Source organism: Myotis myotis, unplaced genomic scaffold (assembly GCF_014108235.1).
Source record: "Myotis myotis isolate mMyoMyo1 unplaced genomic scaffold, mMyoMyo1.p scaffold_m19_p_1, whole genome shotgun sequence".
Lineage (NCBI taxonomy): Eukaryota > Metazoa > Chordata > Mammalia > Chiroptera > Vespertilionidae > Myotis > Myotis myotis.
The window spans coordinates 100,890,951-100,916,425 of NW_023416313.1; the positions used below are offsets into that span (position 1 = coordinate 100,890,951).

The 25,475-nt window shown below is 38.9% G+C and overlaps 1 protein-coding gene across 2 annotated transcripts in view; it reads right to left on the reverse strand.

Moving 5' to 3' along the window:
* Nucleotides 1-4,488: 4,488 nt before the first annotated feature.
* The window catches only part of FBXO33 (F-box protein 33), a 35,008-nt gene continuing 14,021 nt past the window's right edge, over nt 4,489-25,475 (reverse strand). The window contains exons 2-4 of one of the 2 annotated variants that reach the window (XM_036346595.1): nt 9,139-9,249; nt 7,910-8,595; nt 4,489-6,521 (exon numbers count right to left, since the gene is read on the reverse strand). In XM_036346595.1, the coding sequence (XP_036202488.1) occupies nt 6,250-6,521; nt 7,910-8,595; nt 9,139-9,249 (1,069 nt within the window). In that variant the 3' untranslated portion in view covers nt 4,489-6,249. The remainder of the gene's footprint in view (nt 6,522-7,909; nt 8,596-9,138; nt 9,250-25,475) is intronic. The other variant, XM_036346602.1, reaches the window with a different exon arrangement.

Below are 25,475 nucleotides of genomic sequence, written 5' to 3' on the forward strand. Positions count from 1 at the left end.
TATGTAAGTTTAGTTTGTCTGCCTTTTTAAAATGTACATCAATAGCATCATTATATATAGAGCCCTTAGAAGTTGGCTTTTTTCACTCAACATTGTTTGAGATTCATCCATTTTAATAAAATGGTCTAGTTAGTTAATTTTGACTGCAGTATAGTATTCCACTGTATGGATATGTGACAAATTCATTCTGTTATTAATGGACATTAGGCTGCTGCTGCTTTTTCATTATAATGTGGAAATAAGCATTTTAGTATTTGTTTTTTTTGTCACATAAGCAATATCTCTAGACCTACAGTTTTGAAATTTGGGGTACAAGCCCTGTGAGTATGCAAAGAATTTCCATGCAGCATGCAGGTGTGCTCTTAGGGAACTTCATAGACTTTCACCTTCCATGTGTATTTTCCACCGCTGTTCTGCCTAAGGATGAACTTAAGAAGGTGAGGTTCTCCTTTCCTGCCTTCCTTTAGCAGTTACCCTATTCCCATGTTATAAAAGGAGCACATACCTTTCACCCACTTCTGATTGTACTATAATGCATCATATTAAGGTGTCCTAACCTCAGGAGCCCCCAAGAGACAATTTGAAATATTGGTGTCAGTGCCAAGAAAGTGAATAACTCTATTTGCATCAACCAAATAACCAAAATTAATTTTTGATCAGTTTGACTTTTTATTTTTTGGTCTTATAAGCTTAGGAGTTCAGAAATGAATGCCATGATTATAACAAAACTCTCTTCTCGTCTACTTATGTGAAAAGGATTTTTTTTAAACACTTATGTTTATAGAAATGAAAAACAGGAATAGAATTTATACTTGGCCTGACTCATTTCATGGGGAGCAGGCAACCAGGAACCAGTGGCCTGGGTGTGCAGTGGGAGTCTGGTGCTGGAGATGTGGAGGCCTTCAGAGCCATGAGTAGGCCAGGCAGTGGCAAGCATGTGGTCTATGCAGCAGCTCGTTTCTGTGTCAAAAGGGCTGAAGGTCAGGCTGAGGCTGCGAGGTCACAGAGGGACAGTCTGGGCCCATGGCTGGGGCGGGCTCCACGGCAAGTCTTCACACCAGGTTGCCTACCTGGGGAACTACAGGAGAGCCGCTTCCTTCTACTGTGCCCTGCATGCCTTTTCTGAGAAAACTTAACATTGTGCTGACTTTAAAGGTGCACTACTTAAAGGAGTTCCATTATTGGAGGGCATATATTGAAGGGTGCATTCAGAGGTGAGGCAATAAATTGGTAACTGACAAAATATATGAGTTTAGGAGGAAAATGATGTAAAATTTCCAAATCATCAAGTTTTTTGTATTTTTAAAATGAATGATAGTTGGAGGTACTGAATTACTATGGCATTTAGACCCAGTTATATACATTTTGATCCACAGGCCAATGCTTTATCCACTAAGCTAAGTGATACTAAAGTTTACTGAAAACTATTATGTTAAAATTTTTGCCAATGTTATATGTCTAACTTAAACTGCAAAGGAGTACATGGTTTTTCAAAATTCCTTTAGGATTTTTAGGGACTATGAGAACAAAATGATTGAGACTTGGTGCTAAGAGAATACAGCTAGAAGTGAAATTGCTGGGTCACAGGGCACAGACAACTTCAGCTTTATAAGATACTGTAATTTTGCTCTCCAAAGTGGATATACCAATCCAAATTTCAACTCTCAGTGCTTCCCCAATCATTGCCAACACTTGGTGTTATCTTGCCCTCGTTTAATTTTTTAATCTTTTATTTAAAGTTTCTTCTAAAAAATTGATTTTAGAGAGGGAGTAAGGGGGGAGGAAGCAAGGGGGGGGGAGAGAGAGAGAGAGAGAGAGAGAGAGAGAGAGAGAGAGAGAGAGAGAGAGAGAGAGAGAGAGAGAAAGGGAGAAAGAGAGAGAGAGAGAGAGAAACATCGCTGATGTGAGAAAGACACATCAATCAGTTTCCTCCCCCCATAAGCACCCTGACCTGGATTGGATCTGCAACCTAGGTATGTGCCCTGGCCAGAATCGAACCTGAGACCTTCTGGTGCATGGGACAATGCTCCAACCAACTGAGCCACATTGGCCAAGGCTAATTTTTTAATCTTTTAGAAAGGTTGATTCAAGTGTCCTGAAAATTTATTCACAATATACCTCCTTCCAAATTCTTTCCAAAACCAGGAAGCCAAGTTAGGAGGTTGAACCAGAGTGATGCCCCTCCAGGCTACCTGAATTCTGGGTGGCTGGGAGCCCTGACTGATTGCTTAGAGATGCTTTCAACCTCTTCGTGGAGAGCACTTGCTACGCCTCTGCCAGATACAGAGTGCTCCACTGTCCATCATGGACAAGGGGGGTGTCTATGAAGCTGTGAGAGAAGTATGTTCCAGGTATCCCAGGAGAAGATAGGAAAGCCCAGGTGTGTGAAGCCCTAGACGTGTGAGGGAATTGGGAGGTGGAAGTGAGAGGAGGGGGCTCCACTGGCCTCTAGTTGACTTACAAGTTACATACTTGTCTACTGGTAGCTGATGTCTGCTCTCTGTGGTGGCTGAACTAGTGGCATGGTCAAGTGTAGGAGACTATAAGTGAGAGCATTGTTATTTTAAAATACTTATAATGAAAAAAAATCACTTGAATTTGAAATTAATTCACAAATCTCAGTATCATATTTACTAATACATTAGAATAAATTTCTTTATTGTTGTTTATCCTCACCAAAGGACATTTTTCCATTGATTTTTTTAGAGAGAGTGGAAGAGAGAGGGAAGACAGAGAAACATCAATGTGAGAGAAACACATCGATTGGTTGCCTCCTGCAACTAAGGTACATGCCCTTGACCAGAACTGAATCCGGGACCGCTTGGTCTGCAGGCCAATGCTTTATCCACTGAGCTAAACTGGCTAGGGAAGAACAGTTAAATTTTTTAAGTTTAATTCAGCTTCATAAGTTTTGAATGCTTGTGAAAATAAAAAGGTTTAAAAATCACTTATTTGAGGGGGGTTTCTCGTTGGTGGCAATATTAAAATTTTTAAGAGGTTATCAGTTAAAACATGACAAGACTTTATTTGAAAGTTCTAAACAAATTCATGATTCTCAAATCTTCATTTTATTCTTCTCATCAATTATAGAATAAAGAATATGATCCCTGGCTAGTATGGCTCAGTTGGTTGGAGTGCTATCCCGGTATTCCGAAAGGTCACGTTTGATTCCTGGTCACGGCACATACCCAGGCTGTGGGATTGATCCCCAGTTAGGGTGTCTATGGAAGCACCCAATCTCTCCCTTCCTCTCTCTCTAAAAGAAATAAAAACAAACCAAAAGGACATTTTCCTCAGGTGAGGATTATAAAAAGCATTATTTTTTGCTCCAATTCCTTCCAGTTTATACCAGTTTGGTGTACAATATTTTCTAATTATGTCAGGACATGAAAAGGTTGGGAAACCTTGATATAGGTAGGCAATGTGGGGGAGTTACTGGGTTTTCATAGCTTCCTGTGTATTAACTCCATTAGGACCATTTTATGTACTACCTTTGTAGAGATCCAATATAATTCATGCTATAGGCCCCAAGCAATTTAGGTTTTGAAACCATGTGTTCAACCGTAAGCACACTTCCTTTCCAAGCCCGGCTCCACTGAATCCCTAACTTTCTTAATTCCTAGGGTGGTGGGAGAAGTGTGAATGTAATTTTCAATATGTAAGTTTCACAGTGAGCTATGTGTTGAGAGTATTTTATTTAATACATTTGTTCAAAGATGTCTATAAGCTGTTGGCTAACAAGGGTTGAAATTTTGGGTGAAGAATCAGTTTTAGATAACCAAGTCCAATCCCTCATTTCACAGATGAGGAAACTGAAGCTCAAGGAAGAGTCTGGGCTCATGTAGCAGAGTCAGAGCGTAGAGTGGACAACAGATGCCAAGTCTCCTAGTTCTGTGCCTCACTGTACCAGCCTACACTGGGTATCACTCATATATAAATAGGCTTCCCTTTTTATATACATTTTTGTGTACTATTTGGTTCTTTAAATACATAAACATGGTGATTTATTCAGAGGAGTTAGGTGTGTCTAACAAGGATGCAGCAGGTATGATGACAGTTCCAAAGTGAGGCAGTGCCTAGAAGAAACTGTATCTGGAATGATTAAGGATGGAAGGAAAAAAGCCATTTTTTTCATAAATGACAGCTGTTTGCCTCAACATCCAAAATGAAGACTGCAAAGCCAAACTAAAGCAATATAGGGGTTTATAAACTATATTTAATACTGGCATATTGAAGTTAAGTTGCTTTTTTGTGTGCTAACCAGTCTATTGTCTGCTTTTAAGCTTATATAGAGCCAAGGTGAGGTAAAACATTAAATTCTTCCCAACTATTCAGTTTAAGATTTATGATATATTCTCAAATTTGAGCTTCACTGCTCAGATTACAATAGGAGCTAACATATAATTATACACAATATAAGGAGTATTGCAGTTTATTTAATACTAAAAGTTTTCATGCTTCATAAACAATAAACTATATACCAATAACCACTTTTTAATGCTTTATTCATTGATTAAAAGAATATACATTTAACATAAACCATATAACATCAGTCATCAGGTCAAACATTCAGCTGGTTTCCTTACAGTTTCTGTCAGGAGTTATTTTATCTGATCACATTTATAAGATAAAATCTCACCACATCTGGCATTTACACACACTGTGCCAGTGGATTCACACTACTGATGTACATATAAAATCCGCATGGTATGTGCCCACTGGAGACAAAACAGTGCACACCTGTCAAAAGGTCATTTTAATATAAGATGGTAAAACCATTTGTAAAACACATATAAACTTTTTCCATAAATAGAATCATATCTGGACATCTGTTGCATAAATTGTGTTTCCAAAGCTTACAATAGAGCAGCCAGGTCTCAGCACTGCTGGGCACCCATGTTGGCTACTTTATTATTGCAGACTGTCCTTTAACATTAAATGCACAACATTCGTACCACTTAAAACTGGGGTCAGGTGGAAGTCTCACAGAGACCACGTCTGTACCGCGGTTGCCCTGAAACAGTTAAATCGGCTTTTAAAGCCTCTCAGATATAACAAGGTTTTAAAACATACTTCATGGAATGTTCTTCATGTATTATAGCAGCTCATACCTGTGATAGAACAAGTTTTCAGTTTTTCCTCTCTTCCTTTACATTCACTATTCACAGTGAAACAGGTGCATGTTTTTTTTTTTTCTTTTTTTTGTGTTTTGTTTTTCAGAGTTCTGAGGTTGCTGACTGAGCCACAGCACAGCTGTGTACCATAGGTCGAAATTCGACCTTTAATATTACAATCTAGCAGAATCTGGCTGGCCAGAGTGGGCCGGCCCCTGCCAGCATGTGGGCACTTCTTCAGTTAAGTCTATTCTTTGGCAGCTGACACGCGCGCTGACAGAGAAAAATCCAGTGACTTGTTGCTAGGGATTTCACGACTAATGTTTGTGTGCAAGCATGTGTGTTTACAATTCTGTTTTTTGATTTTCTTTTAGGAGGTTTTACCCTGGAATATAGTTTCTTTCTCCCTCCACAACTTGAAATCTGGGCTTAAAAGCTAACTTGAATGTGTAATATAATTGATAAATAAAATCATGTCAGATATAGTTTCTAAAAATCCAACAATTTGAGTATTTGTTTATGTAAATGCATTTTAAAAAAAGGGTTAAGCAAGATTCTAACCTAATACTATACAAAATTCAGAATGGTAGTTGGTGATAATCAATTTTATATATGTAATGAAAGTTAAAATCTTGGCTTTTCTGTTAAAGATAACTCATTTGGGACATTATCCTCCCTTCCATTTTAAATAAAAATTAATGAAATGCTATTAGAATGTGTGAATGCAGTATATTGCATACAAATCCACCAGGCTATGGGTATATATCTATATATGTATAAAAATATTTTGGCTCCTGAGTTCAACTCTGACACACAAAGAATAAAATAATCAAAAAGAGAGAGTAACTCAGTGAAAAATAAAGTTAGCCAGCAACCTCAGACAACCTTCGGTTGTGTATCTTTAAGGTTTGGTAACAAGTCTATTAACCGTGAAAGCCCTATACATTGTCACTTTGAACTTCTAATCCAATACCCGACTATGTTCTTTGATCAAGAAGTAGAATATACATATATAATTCTATGAAGCTAATACTGATTAAACACAGCACAAAGGGATTAATTCACACTACTGAAAAAAACATAATAGGACCCTACTTGCATATGTAACCACAGGAATTGTACATTTAAAAAAAAGCTAAATGTCTTCGCTAAAGCTTTGCATCTCTCTGTAAAAATGACGATTTGGTTCAGTGAAGACACTGAGTGATTCGATGTCCATGACTGCGTGCCAAGGTTGACCCAGGCCCAGGGATACCTGCTCAATAAGGTTATGCACTGGATCCACATCCTGGTCGGCCAGTTCACCTTGGTCAAAATCAATGCTTTCTTCAGTGACTTCAAGTACTTTTAGATTAGAGCCACGAAGACGAGCAATGGCAATGAGGTTGTGTGCCCACACTGTGTAACCTTAAAAAAAAGCAAAACACAAGCACTATAATTTCCTTGCATTTTATTTTGTCTATATGATAAGTTAATCTTTTCCATAAGCTGGTATCACAATTACTACTTTGGTCCTTTTCCTTTAAAAATATACTGAGATTTGAGAAGGAAGTATGATTGTTTAGCGAGCAAAAACAAGGACTAAGTTTGATATTGTCTCCAAGAATTTACTGTGGATGGTGAAATGGAAGGTGCTGTAATCCTATTCCGATACCACATTTAGTAAAATCATACATGTTTAAAATATAATTTTATAACTGGATAATGATGTAGCATAAAGAAAAATTTTTTTACTTCATATATGTGTCCATTAATACATAATTAAACTGGTGTTTTTCATTAGTGAAAATCATTCATAGTTCAAAGTTATGAAGTGACACTTTAAACTTTAAAGATCAATTGTTAATTGTCAGTAGCAAATATGTAAAGTGCAAAAGAGTCATGGGAATGATATATACTAACTTCAGAATAATAATTATCTCTGGGAAGGAATAAAATGGGAGGCTTTAGCTGTATTTAACATCTTATTTACTAAAAAAAGAAAAAAAAGCTTTAAAAAGACTAGGTTAAATTAACTTTGAAAATAACCTAACATTTCTTTATCCCATTCAAAATCCTCATTTTATTTATTACCTTCAACATTGGTCTATTCTTTGCTACTATCTCTGCTGGCTGACCAAATTACAAAACAAAACTTGAAAAGCAAGACACAAATGTGGCTAAAAAGAAAAGAAACAGAGGTAAAAAAGGGAGACTTCCTAATTTGTACCCTGTACATGTCTTATAAGTATCAAAAAGGAAGTAAAATGTTTTTCTAATTTATCAGAATGAAACTCTCTCTCCAAATAAGAACAGTTCACATTAAGATGAAAGGCCCCCGTATAAAATAAGAATATGCCCAATCAATGGAATCACCCAATAAAAAAAAAGTCATATAAATTAATACGGTAATAACTAGAATCTAGAAGATGGGGCAATGGGAATGAAAAAAAAAATCATACTTTCTCTTCCTTCCATGTTATCTTTTTAAGAGATCTGTGATTAGAGGAAATGTTTTTACTGTCAGTAAATATGTATGTTTTCTTAGATATATTGATTTCAAATACCATGTTTGTGAAATGCCATCAATTGCGTGATGGAAAAAAAAGTAACAGGGAACTTGGATAAGAATCCTTAGGGTAGAGATGTGACTTCCTACTTGTAAGTGATGTAACTTATAAACTTTAAAGTATAAAAATCTGCATATCAATTTGTTATAAGATTTCTTAACACTAAATGCCAATGTTATCTTTTATAGCACAAAACATTTCAGATGTAATACTGATATCAAATTAAACTAATCGAAAATCACCTACCATGAATTGCCAGAAGAGAAAGCTTTGTGCACCTCCATGCTAATAACACCAATGGATCTTCGTTTCGGTTATCACTAAGATCTGGAAAACCAGACGTGTCAATCACATCATTCATTAATATGAAATGAGTGAGGAACTTGTCATACTGCCTAGATATAAGATCAACAATAGCTCCCGAAACACAAGTGATGTAGCTGTCAAAATGAATCCTCTCTAGTGGTATACTGGGTTTCAGAATCTTTAACATGTCTTCACTCTTAATATCAAAAGCCATGATATAGACCCGGAGGCTGGGGCTCCTTCGTGACAAGGCTTTCCAATGCTCATCATTTGGCATGTTGTCCAGAGACTTGTGCATCACAGAAACATTGTGGACCAGGAGAGACAGTCGCTGCAAAGGCACATGGTTGCTATCGCTTAAGACTCTTGCCATCTCAGCTGTAAAGTCGCAGAAATCCAGGGCAAGTGAGCGCAGATTCACAAATCGCTCTAGTTCCACTGTAGTGATAAGGGTGCTGTGACCAGGAATATTGTTGTCCAGTAAACTCAGGTGCTCCATGGTGTTGGCAATAGAGTTTGAGAGAGATGACAGTGATGTTGGGGTTACTATTTCCAGCATAAACCCACAGGACAGCCATTTCAGTTGCCTACTATTACTCAGTATTTCTTCAAACAGCTGCTGAATTCTGTAAGAAAAACACATGCCACAAAGATCCTGTTAACATTAGGCTCTAATCTTTTAAAACTTTTTTTTAAAAAAACAGGCAATGAAATGGCATGCAATTTTGAGATTTTCTCTCAGTTAATTTCTATCCAACTCACAAGTATTATCATAAATGCCATTAAAATTCACATTAAAATATAAGGAATAAGATGTATTAAACATATAGATGTATTAAAAATATAGAGATATGTTCAAGGAAAGCAGCATTTTATTCCAGTATAGCAGGAAAGACTGGTGACATACAATTTGTGTTATAGCAAAAGCAAGCAGAGAAATAAGTTTCACAAAGCAATAATTACCCAGAAAATTCCTTGATTTGTCTTAAAACTTATGACATGAAATGGCATATAATGGTTATTGTATTTCATTGTTAAGACATTTCCAGGACATATGTTCTTTTTAGAAAAATAATCATTACTCTTCTAATTGTATCATACCTTAAAATTTCTCAAAAAAACTGAAATTATTATTAAATAAGCCCCTTTCTACTAACTATATAACTTACTGCTTGATTTTTTTTCCATCAGGGTCCACCTTGCTGAGGTATGTATTTGACAAATTTCCTTGCTGCTGTAGAACGCTTATATCTCCAAAAAGGCTAAACTTCTGGAGGTTCCTATAAGAAAAATAATTTAAAATAATTGTCTAAATGATTCATTTAAAAATATAAATATTAAAAATACTCAGAAGGGATATTCTAGGAAAGTTTCTAGCTTATTACTCACTTAGTATCCAATTAAGGACTTTCAGTTTGTTTTGTACACACATGAAAAGCAATGTGATAAAGGAGAAACAGCATAAGCTCTCAAGAATGAGTCCTGGAGTATAACATCAGTTCAGGAACTCAATATTTTAATGACCATGGAAAAGTCTCTTAATTTCCCTGAGACTCAATTATTTATCAGTAATAATAATACCTACCTTAAAAGGTTTAAGGATAGGTGAATAAATATAAATATGACATATGAAAGAACTGTATAAGCTCTAAGTTTTATATAGATGTTAATTATAAAAATTTCCCAAACCAGTTAACTTAATCAATGTCTTAAATTCTCAAGGGTGGGGCACTGCCCTGAAGCTATCTTCTCAGTAAGAATATTCTTTGACTAAAATCTAGAGAACGTCCCCCCAGTTTTATGATCTAAAGTATAGCTGAGGATCAAGAGAGATAAAAACTATTTAAAAATCTTTCAGTTTTAGATAATTTTAGCTAAAAAACATATACGTTTCTAGTAGTAAGATTCTAAATAAAGTAGGAAAAAACTAATAACTGGATACAGATAAAAAAGCTTAAATGCCAACAATAAGCAACTAGAGATTCCACTTATAACACAAAACTTAGGGACTTGTATGCATGCATATTAGTATAACCAATAAACACAGACACTGGGGTGTTGGGGGTTTGCCTGGGGTGGGAATGGCTGGTGGTGGTGGCGGGGAGAGTGTCAATCGGGGAAAAAGGAGACATATGTAAAACTTTACACAATAAATTAAAAAATTAAGATTAAAAAAACATAGGATAACTTTTAATAAGAAATGTATAACCCACAAGAGTGATAAAAGATTTAAGTAAATAAAAAAAAGATTTAAGTCAATGAAAAATAACATTTGATAGTATGTCCCATTTTTCCCAAATTAAATAACCTTAGTTTGATTAAAAAGCCTGATGATTCTATAATTTAGCATGAAAAATAACCATGAATTTATTCATTCAACCAATGAATACTGAGGGCCTATTAGTGCCTGGCACTGTGCATTCTATTGGAGACAAGACAATGATCCAGTACTGTGAAGGACAAGCATATGGTGTCACGTATCTGGGTATATCTGATATTGTGTAAGTCAGAGAAGGCTTCTCTAAATAAATTGATTAAAAGGGGATCTTAGGGATACTTGGTAGTTAATCAAGAGAAGGGCAAGGAAAAGTGTTACAGGAAAAAGGAAAAGCATGTGTAGAGTCCCTAAAGCTGAGGGCAGCAGAGTGAGCTTGAGATACTGAAAGCAATCCAGAGTAGAGAATGAACATGAAATGAGCCCATAGAGATAAATGAGGTTCTATGTCAAATAAACATTCTTGGTTTTGTCTTCAAAACAATGAGATGCCCCAAAATGATATTAAGCAGGGTATAAAATGATTAAGTTTGTGTTTGGAAAATATTACTGCTGCGTTAGAACAACCTGGAAGGAGGTAGAGTCAAAGTGGGGAGACTAGTTAAGTAATAGAGATGACAGATAATGGTAGCTTGAACTGGGTTTTTGATGGTAGAGGTGAAGAAAATGGGCAATTTAGGAGCTAAATTGGATAGAAAGGGGTGCTGGATTATCTATAGGAGGTGACGGAGGGAGTAGTCAAGAATAACTTGTAAATTTTCTGGGTTGTGGAACTACACAGATGGTAGAGCTTTTCATTGACACTGGGATTCTTAGAAAACAGATCAGAAATTAATTAGCTTTTTTTGGGGGGCCCTGGAGGGTGGAGGTGAGGTGTTAGAATATTTAGATTATATAACTATTTTGCATATGTTGAGCTTGAGGTTCTTTAACAGGGTAAAGTTAAGATGTCAAGTAGGCAATTCTCGGTCTGGAGCCAAGTAGTTATCTGGATGATAACTGAAGTCAAGAATGGGAACAGTGGGGCTTAGTTAGGGTAAGAGTATAAATGAGAAGAAAAGCCAGTAAAAAGTTGTTTTGAGGAACTTCAATAATTAAACTAGAGAAGGATGAGGCTACAAAAGAGAGGTGACAAGTTGGCGAAAAGTCAGGAGTGTGGAAATCACAGAGACTAATGGATGACTCTTTTACAAAGAATACAGTGGTCAAGAGCTATGTCAAATACTGACTTGAGGCCTTACAATATAAGGGCTAACCCTTCATTTGACTTAGCAACATGGTGATTAGAATGGAAGTAATTTTATGTGGTGTGGTTAGAAAAACTGGATGTGAGGAAAGAGAGATAGTAAAAAAGACAAATCTTAAAAAAAAAATCACTGTGAAAAGGAGAGATGGAAGAGACTTCTCGACCAAAATAATCCACAAAGATATCATTACATACTAAAACATCAAATCAAGGTAAAAGTGGTATGAAAGTACAATACATTTTTATCTAATTTCTGAGGGAGAAAACTTTATAAGCCTAGACATAAAAGAATAAATTAGAAAGAGAAAAATTTGACTATATAAAAATGAAAAACTCGGTATTTAATAACACATCTCACTAAAAAGGAAAAACCAACATAGTGAGAAAAACATTTGCAACAAATATTATTTTTATATATATACTAGAGGCCCGGTGCACAAATATTTGTGCACTGGGGGGGGGGGTCCCCTCAGCCCAGCCTGTGCCCTCTTGCAGTCTGGGACCCCTAAGGGGATGACCACCTGCTGGCTTAGGCCTGCTACCCAGGGGATTGGGCCTAAGCTGGCAATCAGACATCCCTCTGGCAGCCCGGGAGCCCTCGGGGGATGTCCACTTGCCAGCGGGGAGCAGGCCTAAGCTGCAGTCTGACATCCTTAGTGCTGCTGAGGAGGCAGGAGAGGCTCCCACCACCACCGCTGTGTTGGCAGCCATCAGCCTGGCTTGTGGCTGAGCAGAGCTTCCCCTGTGGGAGCACACTGAGCACTCCTGCATTGAGCGTCTGCCCCCTGGTGGTCAGTGTATGTCATAGTGACCAGTCATTCTCAGTCGTTCTACTGTTAGGGTCAGTTTGCATATTACCCTTTTATTATATAGGATAGAGGCCTGGTGCATGGGTGGGGGCCAGCTGGTTTGCCCTGAAGGGTGTCCCGGATCAGGGTGGGGGTCCCACTGGGGTGCCTGGCCAGCCTGGGTGAGGGGCTGATGGCTGTTTGCAGCTGGCCACATCCCCTTCAGGGTGGGGGTCCCCACTGGGGTGCCTGGCCAGCCTGGGTGAGAGGCTGATGGCTGTTTTCAGGCTGGCTACACCCCCTTTAGGGTGGGGGGTCCCCACTGGGTTGCCTGGCCAGTCTGGGTGAGGGGCTGAGGGCCATTTTCAGGCTGGCCAAGCCCCCCGGTGACGGAAGCTCCCAGCCTCTTTTTTAAAATTTTATTTTATTTTATTAATATATTTTTTATTGATTAAGATATTACATCTGTGTCCTTATCCCCACGTTATCCCCTAACCCCCGCCCATGCCCTCCCCCCTGCCCCCCCCCCCCCATTGTCCATGTCCATTGGTTAGGCCTATATGCTTGCATATAAGTCCTTTGGTTGATCTCTCCCCCTTACCCCCACCCTCCCCTACCTTCCCTCCAGGGCCCGACAATCCAATCAATGCCTCTCCATCTCTGGATCAGTCCTTGTTCATCAGTTTATGTTGTTCATTATATTCCACAAATGAGTGAGATCATGTGGTATTTATACCTTAAAGAATATCCTTCAGCATTTCATATAATCCTGGTTTGGTGGTGATGAACTCCTTTAGCTTTCCCTTATCCGTGAAGCTCTTTATCTGACCTTCAATTCTGAATGATAGCTTTGCTAGATAAAGTAATCTTGGTTGTAGGTTCTTGCCATTCATCACTTTGAATATTTCTTGCCACTCCCTCTGGCCTGCATAGTTTCTGTTGAGAAATCAGCTGACAGTCGTATGGGTACTCCCTTGTAGGTAACTAACTGTTTTTCTCTTGCTGCTTTTAAGATTCTCTGTCTTTAGCCCTTAGCATTTTAATTATGATGTGTCTTGGTGTGGTCCTCTTTGGATTCCTTTTTTTTGGGGGTTCTCTGCGCTTCCTGGACTTGTAAGTCTATTTCTTTCATCAGGTAGGGGAAGTTTTCTGTCATTATTTCTTCAAATAGGTTTTCAATACCTTGCTCTCTCTCTTCTTCTGGCACCCCTATAATTCGGATATTGGTACATTTGAAGTTGTCCCAGAGGCTCCTTACACTATCTGCATATTTTTCGGTTCTTTTTTCGTTTTGCTTTTCCAGATAGGTGTTTTTTGCTTCTTCGTATTTCAGATCTTTGACTTGATTCTTGGGCTCCTCTTGTCTGCTGTTGGATCTCTGTATATTATTCTTTATTTCAGTCAGTGTATGTTTAATTTCTGACTGGTCCTTTTCCATTTTTTTGGCATTCTCATTAAGATCCTTGAAGGTCTCACTAAGTTCCTCGGAGGTTCGTAGAAGATTCTTGAGTAACCTTATAACTGTGGTTCTGAACTCTATGTCCTCCATTAGTTTGCTTTCCTCCATTTCTTTCATTTGTGACATGTTTCTTTGTCTTCGCATTTTTGGCTGATTGCGAGGAGCCTCTGTCTGTGCTGGAGACACCCTTATGTGTGCGGGTCCACCCAGCAGGGGCTACAGCAATATCAACAGATTTCTCCTCTTTGTTTGGAAGTTTTGGAGCTCTCTGATTCACTGCAGTTAGGCTGTAAAAGCGCAGGGGCCTCCCTTGTGCCGCAGAGCACAGCTTGGGAGGGGATGTAGTGGGGCGGGGTCTTAGAGAGTTCCCAGGGCGGGGCAAACAGTAATGGTGTCGTCAGCAACCCCGCGACTCCGACTCCGCGATTCCCTGAGTGCCGCACGCCCCCACAGCCCTGCGAGCAGCTCTGTGAGAAAGTCACCTTCGCTTTCCGACCCACTGCAAGAGAGTCCCGTTTCTCCCTGTAGGCGCCTGGGACCCCAGCATCTCGCTGTAAATGAGTTCAGTGGGTTCGAGAGCTTGTCCCCTTTCGATTGAAAAAAACCGAGCACCCAGGTGCAGCAGCCTCGCGCGCACCCCCGTACCTCTCTGTTCTTGGCGCCTCTCCCCTCCTACTCGGTCTCAATGCGCTTTTTTCTCTCCTTCTAGTTGTAGTACTTCCACTCGATCAGCTTTTCCGTGGTTCTGGATGATAGCTGTTTTGTCTTATAGTTGTGGTTTTAATGTTGTTGTGGGGGGCAGCACGTACAGGTTTGTACCTTATGCTGCCATCTTGGTTCTTCCCTTCTTTTTCTTTTTTATTCTGGGATTTATTTACCTTCTATAATTGAAACTTTGTTGCCTTCAGTGGAGCTCAGAGCCGGCCGTGGCAGGCGGGAAGCTTGGCTTCCTCCATCACGGGAGCAACCAAGCCTCCTGCTTGCTCCAGCTCTGTGGCTGCCGGCCGCCATCTTGGTTGGGTTAATTTGCATAGTCGCTCTGATTGGCTGGTGGGCATGGCTTAAGGCATAGCAAAGGTATGGTCAATTTGCATGTTTGTCTTTTATTAGATTAGATAAAATAACTCGACATAAATAAAAACTAAAACATTAAGAATCCAATTGGTAAATGGGGGTAGATTATAAAACAGCCAAGTAAACCATGTCAAGGAAAATATAAGAAGGATTAATAATGGTATAATCTTATGTTTTTACTTGACTTCTAAAAAATTTTACTTAGTCACTGGTAGATCTAATCAACTTTCCATGAGGTTATCAGAAAAACTATTTTTAAAAATATATCAAAGGGAGACATTAACTTAAAACGTTTTCCCCCCCCCCCATTAAAAAAAAGAATATATAACTGTTCTTGAGAGGATAGCTACCATATCAGACTCTAAAGGACACATTACTATAATATATAATTATGATTGCCTTTAAAATATTTTCCATTTTACTCTTTATTCTAAAGTTGCCACTACATCTATGAATTACAAATAGGTTATTAATGTGCTTCTAACTTCTTCTAGAAAGAAAAACAAATTTAAAGACTTCTTAAAAAATCAATATTTACTTTGGGAGAATATTAGTTTTTATATAATATAGAAAAGAGATATCACATTCAATTTCTAATAATAGTATTCAGAGAGGAGAGTCCTATATAAGTTCATACAATTTCAATATTTTTCTGCCTTCAACCCAGCTTCCACTGATTACTACTGTATATCTGTAGCACTGTCCTTGTGGTAGTAAAACACATATGTGAGAAACTTTTACCTCTTCCATAGAGGATCAAACAGCCATGAGAACTACCTTCCCATAACTAGAAAACTGGACAAAAACTATGACTCAACTGTTTTCAAACACTGTTCAATAAAGAATATATTCTGTGATCCCTGAAAGAGGGGAAAAAAAAGGACAACTATAATTGCCTCAGAAAATGGCCTGGAGTTTCCAGGCTGCTTCACAGTGTGGGGGAACCAAAAAAGAGTCCAATAATCTCTCTGAGTTGAGGCGACAGATTTTGGGGAGCCCAAAGTGGGTAGAATTTGCAGGGCAAAATATCAGAGATAAGGAAGCTGCACAGAGAGTGTGCCACAAACTTGCAGAGGGAATTGCCAAAACATTACCCTAGTCTTTGGTGGAGTAATGATCTGCACATGTATGGGGTGAAACTGCACAAGGCTGGAGAAAGTACCACTGGAAAAATAATAGAGCACACACAGTGGTGGGAAGAGTTTATGTTCCTACCGCCAAACTTAAGAGATACTATAATACAGGGGCATTGGGTAGGGTTCTCAGAAAAGCCATGTCTTAGTAGTGGAGATTAGTTAGCTCTAGATAAAGGGTATTTTGGGTCTGCCCTGACCAAGCTTAAAAGCAAAGTTCCAAAGGATCAAACTGATTTCACATAAATTAATTATGTGTCAGATCAAAGCCCAACTCGCTTTAAAGGAATAAAAATAATTAAAAAATATAGGACTCAACAATGTAAAAAATAACAATGTCTGGCATCCAAAATTACCAAACATAAAGAAAAAGGAAAAATGACTAACAACTATGAACAATTAATCAACAGAAGTATCTAAAAAAGACAGATGAAGAAATTAACAAGCAAGGAACTTCAACCAACTATTAAAAATACTAATGGACTGGTGCACGAAATTCAGGCACATTAAAAGGGAATTAGAGGAAATATTTTAATATTGTTATTTGCCCTTTCTCTATAATAGAAGTGTCAGAGATGAAAGAAAATTAGTAAAATATATATGGAAATCTCCCTCCTGTCAGAGTCTGGGGTGTGCCACGGGACCAAGAGTCAAGTCCCTGCCTACCCGCATGCGCGCCTGGAAATCATGCGAGACCCAGACCCGGCCTGCCCTACCCCTGGCAAGCCCCGCAGGGCAGGGGGTGCAGCCTCCGGTCCCCTGGCCGGCGCCTGGTTCCCGTCAAGCCCCACTGGGCGGAGAGCGCAGCCTCGGGTCCCCCATCAAGTCCTGCTGGGTGGGAGGCGCAGCCTCAGGTTCCCTGGCCCCAATGCTGGGGCGGGGGGCACAGCCTTAGGTCCCACTGCACGGGGACGGGGGGACGGCCTCAGGTCCCCTGGCCCCAGCATGAGGGTGCAAGGGTGCGATGACCAATTGCCTATTAGCTCTTTATTATATAGGATACTCCATAATATTACCCATCAATAAAAAAGCACATGTGGATTGGAATGGGAAAAGTAAAATGGTCTTTATTTGCCAATTATTTAATCATTTACACAAAAAATTCTAAGGAATCCTTAAAAAAGCCGCTAGAACTAGTAACTTAGTTTATTAATTAGTAAGGTCACAGGATACAAGATCAATATATAAAAATCAACTGTCTTCTATACACCAGCAATGAACATCTGGGAAAACTGAAATCTAAAAAACAGTATTATTGCCTGGCTGGTGTGACTTATGGTTGAATGTTGACCTATAAACCAGGAGGTCAAGGTTCGATTCCAGGTCAGGGCACTTGCCTGGGTTGCAGGCTTAGTCCCCAGTGTGGGGCATGCAGGAGGTAGCCAATCAATGATTGTCTCTCATTATTGATGTTTCTATCTCTCCCTCTCCCTCTCCCTTTATCTCTGAAATCAATACAAATATATTTAAAGAAACAAAAACAGTACTATTTACAATAGCATCAAAAGTATAAAATAGGAGTAAATCTGGTAACAGTACACTGAAAACTATACAACATTGCTCAGAGAAATCAAAGACCTAAATAAATGGAGAAATATACTACATTTATTCATCAGAAGACTACTAACATGTTGAAATATTGTTAACATGGTGGTATTTCCCAAATTATTAATAGATTCAACGAAATCCCGATCAAAATACAGCAGGCTATTTCTAAAATTTATAAGAAAAACAAGGGGGGGGGGGAACAGAGAAAAAGAAAAAGAAATGAGTTAGAATAGCCAAAACAATTTAGAAATAGATTATAGACAGGAGGGTACTGGCTTAAGCAAAGATCCAGGGATCAATGGAACAGAACAGAGACTACATCCATGCATATATGGTCACTGTACCCACATAATGTTTATTTTTGTATAAGACAATGATACATAAAATGAAAATCAGCAACTGTGACAAATCTGGAAAGTCAATTCAATGTAAAAAAGGATAGTCTTTAAAAAATGGTGCTAGGACAACTGGATCCTTAGCTCACACAATCTACTTGAAATTGATCATACACCTAAATCTAACAGCTAAACTATAATACATACTGATTAAGACAATACAGGAGAAAAATCTTTTGACTTTGGATTAGGCAAATATTTTTTAGATAGGACACAAAAATCACAAATTAAAAAAAATGATAAATTGGTTTTCATCAAAATTAACACCTATGCTTTTGAAAAGATAAGAAAATGAAAAGATAAGCTGGCTTGGCTCAGTGGAAAGAACATTGGCCTGCAGACTGAAGGATCACGGGTTCAATTCTGTGTGGGAGGCAGCCAATCAATGTGTCTCTTGATGTTTTTTTCTTTCTCTGTCTCTCCCCCCTCTTCCACTCTCTCTAAATATTAGTGGAAAAATATCCTTCGGTGAGTATAACAACAACAACAAAAGAAAATAAGACAAGCAAAAGACTAGAGAAAATATACATATTTAGGACATAAATTTAGTTGTAAAAACTGAATTGAAAATACACAGTGAACTCTTACAACTTAATAAGACAAAACAACCACTAAAAATATGGGCAAAAGATTTTAATAGACACTGTACCAAGGAAGATACACAAAAGGCAAATTATACATGAAAAAATGTTCACCCCCTCATTATTAGGGAAATGAAAATTAAAACCTTGATGAGATACTACTCACACATACTAGAATGTCTAAAATTTAAGTCTGATAATACTATGTGTTATAAAGTATATAGAATAATTAGAATTCTTATACATGTTGCTGGGAATAATTTTTATACAGACACTTTGAAACCAGTATGTAGCCTTTTCAGTCTAGCTTCTTTCATTTAGCAATATGCATTTAAGTTTTCTCTATGCCTTTTCATGGCTTGCCGGGGTCCAACCCCAGCAGGTCCAGGGGTCCCCAAAGGTGTGGACGGAGTCGGCGAAGAAGGAAGGACACGGAGACAGTCTTCAGTTGATCAGCAGCCTAGCCAGGATCTCCAGCCAAGTTCTGGTCTGGATCTCCAGAGAAGTTCTGGTTAGGATCTCCAGCCAGGTTCTGTATCCATGTTGTCTTGCTAGGTTCTCCAGCCAGGTTCTGTCCAGGTTCTCCAGCCAGGTTCAGTTACCAGGTTCTAGTCAGGTTCTCTTGACAATTTCTGTAGTCAGGTTCAGTCCAGGATCTTTTGCCATGTTCTCTCGCTAGGTTCTGTCTCTAGGTTCTGAGGCCAGTTTCTGTCCAGGATCTTTTGCCATGTTCTCTCCAGCGAAGTTCTCCTGTCTCTAGAGAACGTTCTGTGTAGGTTCTATGCCTAGGTTCTGTCTCTCCTCGTTCTGTCTTCTTACATCTGTATTTATACCAGTTGATTCCAATCCTATCAATCTCTATTTCAAAGGTTAGGGCGTTTCTTATCTCCATTCCAGGGAGTAAAGATTATTTAGCTTAAGCATGATTGTTCGTAGTTAAAGTGATTAATTACCCGCCTGGCACTTAGTTGAGAGGTTTTATTCCCTCCCTAACTTCAGGGGAAAATCCCTACCTGGGGAAACAACCTTTCTCAGAGACCTTGGTTAAAACACATAGTGCCAAGAAGGTGAGCAAACATATTAAGAACAGTATGCCATATATGCCAGGTCCCTTGAAACAGCAAGCATGGACCGGCTCCCGGCAATGGCTTGATAGACCATTTTTTAAAAACACTGAATAACATTCCATCGTCTGGCTATTTAACCATTCACCTACTGAAAAACATCTTGGTTGTTCCCATTTTCTCAGTTAAGAATCAAGGTGCTGTAAACATGTGCAGGGTTTTGTGTGGACAAAAAAAATTTTCAACTCTTTTGGGTAAATACCAAGGAGCACAATTTTTGGTTCATATGGAGTAGGTTTAGTTTTGTAAGAAGCTGACAAACTGTCTTACAAAATGACTATGATTTTGCATTCACACCAGCAATGAGAGTTCCTGTTGTTCCATATTTTTACCAGTATTTTGGCCAGTCTACTAGATGTGTAGTGATGTCTGTTGTTTTAATTTGCATTTCCCTATGACATAACTTGTGGAGCATCTTCAAATGCATGTTTGCCACCTATATATCTACTTTGATGAAGATATATAGATGTCAGTTAAGGTCTTTGACCCACTTTTTAATAGGGTTGTTTGCTTTCTTACTGTTGAATTTTAGACTTTTTTTATACAGTGGGACCTTGATCTACGAGTTTAATTTGTTCCGTGACGGAGCTCGTAACTCAAATTACTTGTATGTCAAATCAAAAAGTGAATGAGTGAGACACGTGATGCTGGGCTTATGTTGAGGCGTTCACTGTGACGTTCGCTGCGCCAACTAGCGGTGGGGTATCTGAAGCTAGCTCATAACCCGAATTTTAGCTTGCAACTCAAAGCAAAAAATTGGCCGAGAGATGGCTCGAATCTCGAAAAACTCGTTAGTCGGGACACTCCTAAGTCAAGGCCCCACTGTATTTTGGTTAACAGTCCTTTAATCATATATGTCTTTTGCAAATATTTTCTCCCAGTCTGTGGCTTCTCTTTTTATTTCTTGACAGTGTCCTTCAGAGAGCTGAAAATTTTAATTTTAATGAAGTCCAGCTTATCAATTCTTCTTCTCAAGGACTGCGCTTTTGGTGTTGTATCTAAAAAGTCATTGTCAATCTCCAGATCATCTAGATTTTCTCCTATGTTATCTTCTAGGAGTTTTATAGCTTTGTGTTTTACATTTAGGTTTGTGATCCAGTTTGAGCTAATTTTTGAAGGGTATAAGTTCTGTGTCTAGATTAATTTTTTTCCCATGTGGATGCCCTGCTGTCCCAACAGTTTGTTGAAAGTCTATCATTTCTTCATTGTATTGCCTTTGCTCCTCTGTCAAATATCAGTTGATATTACTTATACGGGTCTATTTCTGGGCTGTCTTAGAATCAGTGTCATATATACACATAGCCCTTAACATTTTTTCTTTTAAAAAATATATTTTATTGATTTTTTACAGAGAGGAAGGGAGAGGGATAGAGAGTTAGAAACATCGATGAGAGAGAAACATCAATCAGCTGCCTCCTGCACACCTCCCCCACTGGGGATGTGCCCGCAACCAAGATACATGCCCTTGACCGGAATCGAACCTGGGACCATTCAGTCTGCAGGCCGATGCTCTATCCACTAAGCCAAACTCGTTAGGGCAACTTTAACATTTTTTCTTTACTGTTTACATGCATAACCCATTTCTGTCAGTAACACTTTTCTTTAAGCATAAATTGGGGGAAGTGTGGGAGATATGCTTCCCAATTGAGATTTACTAGCACTGTTTTATAGAGACCACAGAAATGAAACACTAAATGGTTTAAAATGGGGAGAGGGGATTAAATAGACTTATTGTGATCATTTTGCAACATACACAAGTATAAAATCATTATCTTGATATATATGAAACTAATATAATATGTCAATTATACCTCAATTAAAAAAACTTACAAAAATACAATTAAAAAATCCCCCAAACAAATGGGGGGAGGGAAGGGGAAACTGATAGAATTTCTAATGCAAATTCTATGTTTGCCTACACTTGATGGCCAGGGTATTTTTTAAAAAATGAGTAAATCACATATACTTTGAGTTTGTAGGGGGCATAAAATGTTCTATGTAACTGAATAGTTAAAAAAGAGTGTAAAAAAATTATTTACCTCCTGATACAATGTTAAAATTACTTTAAAAAATAATTATTGTTGAAAGTATTACACATGTCCCCCATTTCCCCCCCTTAAAATGACTTTTTTGAGAGGGAAACAATGATGGATTGCCTCCTCTATGAGTCCTGACAAGGGATTGAAGCCGAAACCTAGGTATGTACCCTGACTGGGAATCAACCCCACAAACCTTTTGGTGTAACAACCAACCGAGACACACAGCTAGGGCAAAATGACTTCTTTTTTCTATAGAGTAGTTTTAAGTTTACAACAAATTTGAGAGGAACTATTTACCCTATTCCACCACATGCCTACCTTCCCCTATTATCAACATCACTCAGCAGAATGATACATTTTTTTTTTAACCAAGGATGAACTTATGACAGATCATGATCATCCAAAGTCCACAGTTTACCTTAGAATTCACTCCTGGTGTAGTATATTCTGTGGGTTTGGACCAATGCATAATGACATAAGCCATCATTATAATATCACACAAAGTTTTTCACTGGCCTAAAAATCTCTGTGCTTTGACTATTCAGATCTTTCCTCCCCATCCCTGGCAACAACTTTTCTTTTTTAAAATCCTCACTGGCAGTCCAATATTTTTCCATTGACCTTTAGAGAGAGTGGAAGGGAGGGGAGAGAGAAACATTGACATGAGAGAGACACATCAACTGCTTGCCTCCTACACATGCCTCAACCGGGCCAGGGATTGAGCCCTTGACCAGAACCGAACCCTGGACCTTTCAGACCGCGGGCCAATGTTCTACCCCAGCCGTGGGCAAACTACGGCCCGTTCGGCTGTTCTATCCGGCCTGAGGAGCCGAAAAAGTGGAGGGTTCTCTTGCTCTCCCCTCCGCTCCTTCACCAGCAGCAGTGTTAACATGACAACGTCAGGAAACACGGCCGCAGCTCCTTCTTCTGAATCCGCCCATTCAGTAGAAGGAACAACCTCTCAATCTTCCAGAGGCTCCTTGTAATGCCCGCGAACGCCTCTCCCGACATCACCCTGGGAATGCCTAGACACTTTATCGTGGTGATGTAGGGAGACACGCCCCTGGAGAGCACAGTATCAGAGCCTTTCTGAGGTAAGATTAAGAGCTCTACTCAAACACAATTTTTTCCTGTTCCCACATTCTGTACATCACAATGACTTGTTAATAAAACAACAAAGACTTTCAGCTGTAAAAATGGGTGCTACAGGGCATTTGTGTTAACATGCACCACTGCACATTAGCATCAACGCAAACATGATGGAAACCTGTGTACCCTGCATTAACCCTAGCTGCGCTGCATTGCAGTACTGCACCACACTGCAACGGCAGCACGGCTAGTGTGAACGAACCCTAATTCAGTGGGTTGAACAAAAAGATTGTATAGAAATGTGATGAACTAAAGATTTTATTACAAAATCGCTTAATTTCAGGGTTGCAGAAGTAATTGGACAAATGAAAAACTGAAAATCAAATGTTCATATCTAATACTTGGATGAAACCCTTTCCTGGTAATGACAGCCTGAAGTCTTGTACTTATGGACATCACCAGATGCTGGATTTTCTCCTTTGTAATGTTCTGCCAGGCTGTCACAGTAGGGGTATATATATAAATATCCTGCCATTTCCAGCTTTTAATAAGAAAAACTGTTGCAATGGGCATTTGAAAGTGGCACTTGGTTGTCTTTATAGAGTCCAGTGGCTGCAATCTGACATTGATAATTGGCTCTTTCACACTATGTGCACTGTGGCTGTTTTTTGCCAGTAACGGAAGTGCTAGTGGTAACTACTGGTTACCCATGTTTTGCACTGCCCTAGCACCTCCCATACAAGTGTGTCTGGAAGACACAACAATGTGCAGCTATGTGTGTTACCATAAACAAAGGGCCTGTGTGAAAGATACACAGGTTTCCTATGGAGGAAAGGGGTTGTTCTCTATGGTCAGGGTGTGCCTCTGTCCCATGTCTGAACTTTTTCAGATGATTTTGTTATATATATATATTTTAGAAGACCAAAAATGTTATAGTAGAGCAAATTTAATCACTTGTTTTTATACTTTACTGTCTTATTTTAGTAAAGAATTTAATAAGAGAACGGTACTGTTGGTTTTAGCCCAATATTAAACATGAGTGGACAAAAGAAAAGGAAAGTGGACAGTGAATGCCGAGTGTTTAAGCGGGAGTGGACAACAAAATATTTTTTCACCGAAGTCCGATCAATGCCGGTATGTCTGATATGCCAGGAAACACTTGAAGTCTTCAAAGAGTACAATCTCAGCCGTCACTTTGCCACAAAGCATGGCAACTATGCTAGCAAGCAGTCACCTCAAGAACAGGAGGCTACTGCACAGAGGTTGATGGCTAAATTACAGGCTCAGCAAAATGTCTTTCACAGACAAACTGCAATTCAAGAGACAACTACCAAAGCAAGTTTTATGCTATCATTCAAATTAGCAAAAGCTAGCAAACCTCTCTAGCAAAAACACCTCTGAAGGCGAGTTTTTGAAAGAATGTATGATAGAGACAGCAGGTCTCTTGTGTCCAGAGAGCAAAGGCAAGTTTGAAAAACTCAGCTTATCGCACAGGACAGTGACTCGTCGAGTGGAACTGATTGATGAAGACTTGGCCAGCAAGTTAAATAGTAAGGCAGAGTTCTTTAAGTTTTATTCACTAGCATTGGATGAAAGTAATGACGTAAAGGACACTGTTCAGCTCTTAATTTTTATCCGAGGGGTTAGTGACAATTTTGAAATTACGGAGGAGTTTTTACCCATGGAGCCACTGAAAGGAAAAACGCGGGGAGAGGACTTGTATGACCGGGTGTCTACTGTCATCGAGAAAATGAAGCTACCATGGAGTAAACTTGCTAATGTCACGACAGATGGATCTCCAAATTTAACTGGAAAAAATGTTGGACTGCTAAAAATTCAGGATAAAGTGAAAGAGGAGAACCCTAACCAAGATGTTATTTTTCTTCACTGTATTATTCACCAGGAATCATTGTGCAAGTCTATATTACAACTTAATCATGTTGTTAATCCAGTCGTAAAGCTTGTTAATTTCATTCGAGCAAAGAGACTTCAGCACCGTCAGTTTATTAAGTTTCTGGAGGAAACTGATGCAGATCACCACGACTTACTTTACCACTCTCGTGTCTGCTGGTTGAGTTTGGGCAAAGTTTTCCAATGAGTGTGGGAGCTCAAAGAAGAGATTGGTGCATTTTTGAAATTAAAGGGGAAGTCTGACGAATTTACTGAGCTGAGTGACAAGAATTGGCTGTGTGACTTTGCATTTGCTGTAGATATGTTTTCACATTTGAATGAGCTAAATGTGAAGCTACAGGGAAAAGATCAGTATGTACATGACATGACATGTACACTAATGTGAAAGCCTTTAAATCGAAGCTGATTTTCTTTTCCAGACAAATTTCAGACAAAGTCTTCACTCATTTTGCCACACTAGCCACACAGAAGGAGACCATCCAAAACGTGAAGAAATACAGCAAATCACTGGATGACCTGCATGCAGAATTCTGTCGTCTGTTTTCTGATGTTGAAAAAACTGACCAGTCACTTCAACTGATGGCCTGTCCTTTGTCACAAAACCCTGAAACAGCACCATAAGAGGTGCAACTGGAACTCATCGATCTTCAGTCTGACTTTGTCCTAAAGGAGAAATTCAGCTCTCTTGAACTAAGAGACTTTTATGCTTCACTTAATGAAGCCACTTTTCCAAACATCCAGAGGATGGCACAGAAGATACTGGTGCTGTTTGGGTCAGCCTATGTTTGTGAGCAGACATTTAGCGTCATGAACATCAACAAAGCCCCTCACAGATCCAGCTTAA